This window comes from Apis laboriosa, unplaced genomic scaffold (assembly GCF_014066325.1).
Source record: "Apis laboriosa isolate Shangri-la unplaced genomic scaffold, ASM1406632v1 scaffold112_cov148, whole genome shotgun sequence".
Classification (NCBI taxonomy): Eukaryota; Metazoa; Arthropoda; class Insecta; order Hymenoptera; family Apidae; genus Apis; species Apis laboriosa.
The window spans coordinates 5,748,781-5,750,558 of NW_025220865.1; the positions used below are offsets into that span (position 1 = coordinate 5,748,781).

At 58.3% G+C, this 1,778-nt stretch overlaps 1 protein-coding gene across 1 annotated transcript; it reads right to left on the reverse strand.

The window, feature by feature from the left end:
* Positions 1-203: 203 nt before the first annotated feature.
* On the reverse strand, positions 204-1,448 carry LOC122713971 (fork head domain-containing protein FD4). The gene has a single exon (XM_043934869.1). It carries the CDS (start codon positions 1,446-1,448, stop codon positions 204-206), a length of 1,245 nt encoding a protein of 414 aa, XP_043790804.1.
* Positions 1,449-1,778: the final 330 nt, after the last annotated feature.

The window sequence follows — 1,778 nt, forward strand, 5'->3', positions numbered from 1 at the left end:
TTTCAACGTTTCACGATTCGATCGTCCCGAACATCGCCCCGGGGGAGGGGAGGCGAAACAGTTGTTCGAGGAACAGAATCGAGAGGAGGTGAAACACTCGGACCACGATATTATTATTATTATTATTATTGTTATTATTATTATTATTATTATTATTATTATTATTATTATTATTCGTGCGGTGCAGCGGGGACGAATTCCAATTAGACGGTGGGCCCGGTACTCGAGGTCGCCGCCACGTAATAATTCCTCGCTTGCAAGTGATTCTGAAGATGATGCAAGCCGGGCATCTGTTGGCCCGTGCTCTGAATACCCTGATTGGTCCAATGGGGGGTGGTGGTCGGCGAGACGACGAGCTTGGAATCGGGGCTCGCCGACGGCGTGTTGGGCGACGGGAGGGCATTCGTCTCGGCTACCACGTCCACGTCCACGTCCTCCTCGTCTTGCTCGGCCTCTTGAAGATCGTGCATCTCGTCCTCGCTGCAACTGAATCTCCTCGACTTGGCCGACCTCAGATCCGACTCGATTTGGTGTTGGTCGTCGGGCGCGAGGAGAGACGCAACGTCGAACTGCCTCTTCCTCGACGGTTGAAACGACGAGGATTGCCTCAGATTGCCTTGATTCGTTTGCTGAAACGTTTGCTGCTGTTGCTGTTGCTGCTGATGGTGAGGGTGGTGGTGATGGGGCGTCCAAATTCCCGTCATCGGTTGAGAAGCGACCGGCGGGCCGAGCGTGGCCGGTGGGGGCGGGGTGGCCGGCAGAGGCGGCGGGCTCGGACTGTCCGGCTCCTCGTCCACCGCCAGACCCATGTGCCTTCGCACCTTCCTCTGCGCTTTGCGCCTCCTGAAGTCGCCGCGGCGAAAATCCTCCAGATTGGCGGGGTGGATCGCCCAGTAATGTCCCTTCCCGTTCGCGCTTCTCCCGGATTTCACGAAGCAATCGTTCAATGACAGATTGTGCCTGATCGAGTTCCTCCAGCCCGGGCCACGGGTACGGAAGTAAGGGTAATGCTCCAGTATGTGCTGATATATATCGGACAGGACAAGCTTCTTCTCGGGGGACGAGAGTATCGCCATCGCGATCAGACCGATGTAACTGTGCTGCGGCTTCGGCTCCTCGGGGATTCTTTGGTGGTGCGGGTGGAGCAGTGCCATGGACAGGGCCAGCCTGCTAGGGTAACCGGCCGCGGCCGCCGCCGCCGGGTACAAGGGCAGGGGTGCCGGGAACCCCGGTCCCATTCCCAGATGAGCGGGGGCGGTGGAGGGCGGGTGGCCGACACCTGGATGCTGGGGGTGCAGCTGCTGGGCAAGCCTCAGCCTCTCGGCCATCGCGTAATGGTACAATTGAAGCCGGTAATGCTCGAGGCCGGGCAAGAAACCGGTCATTGGGTTGCCAAGACCGACGGCCAACGGTTCCTTGGCCGGTGGCGGGCTTTCATTGCTGCACATGATCTCCTCCAATCTTCTCCTCGTTCGCGATATATCCCTCGATTCACTTTTCGTTGCCTCGCTTCTCTCTCACCTCCTTCACGTTCCACATTCAAACTTTTGCACGCGATCCTTTTGTACGCGTTACGTACGCGTTACGTTGCGGATTCGAATTAAATTCGGGGGAGAGGGGGAGGGAGGGAGGCGTGAAGGAGGAAGAGGAGGAGGAGGAGGAGGAGGAGGAGGAGAAGGAGGAGGAGGAGGACACGATGTCACCGTCGTGAAAGACGCGAGGAGGCGACGATTGGTACGCGGGCACGAACGATCCGTGGGCCGATCGACGCGAGGAGG

Coding starts and splice junctions, on each gene's coding strand:
- LOC122713971 (XM_043934869.1), bottom strand. CDS start 1,448: ATGTGCAGCAATGAAAGCCCGCCACCGGCCAAGGAACCGTTGGCCGTC.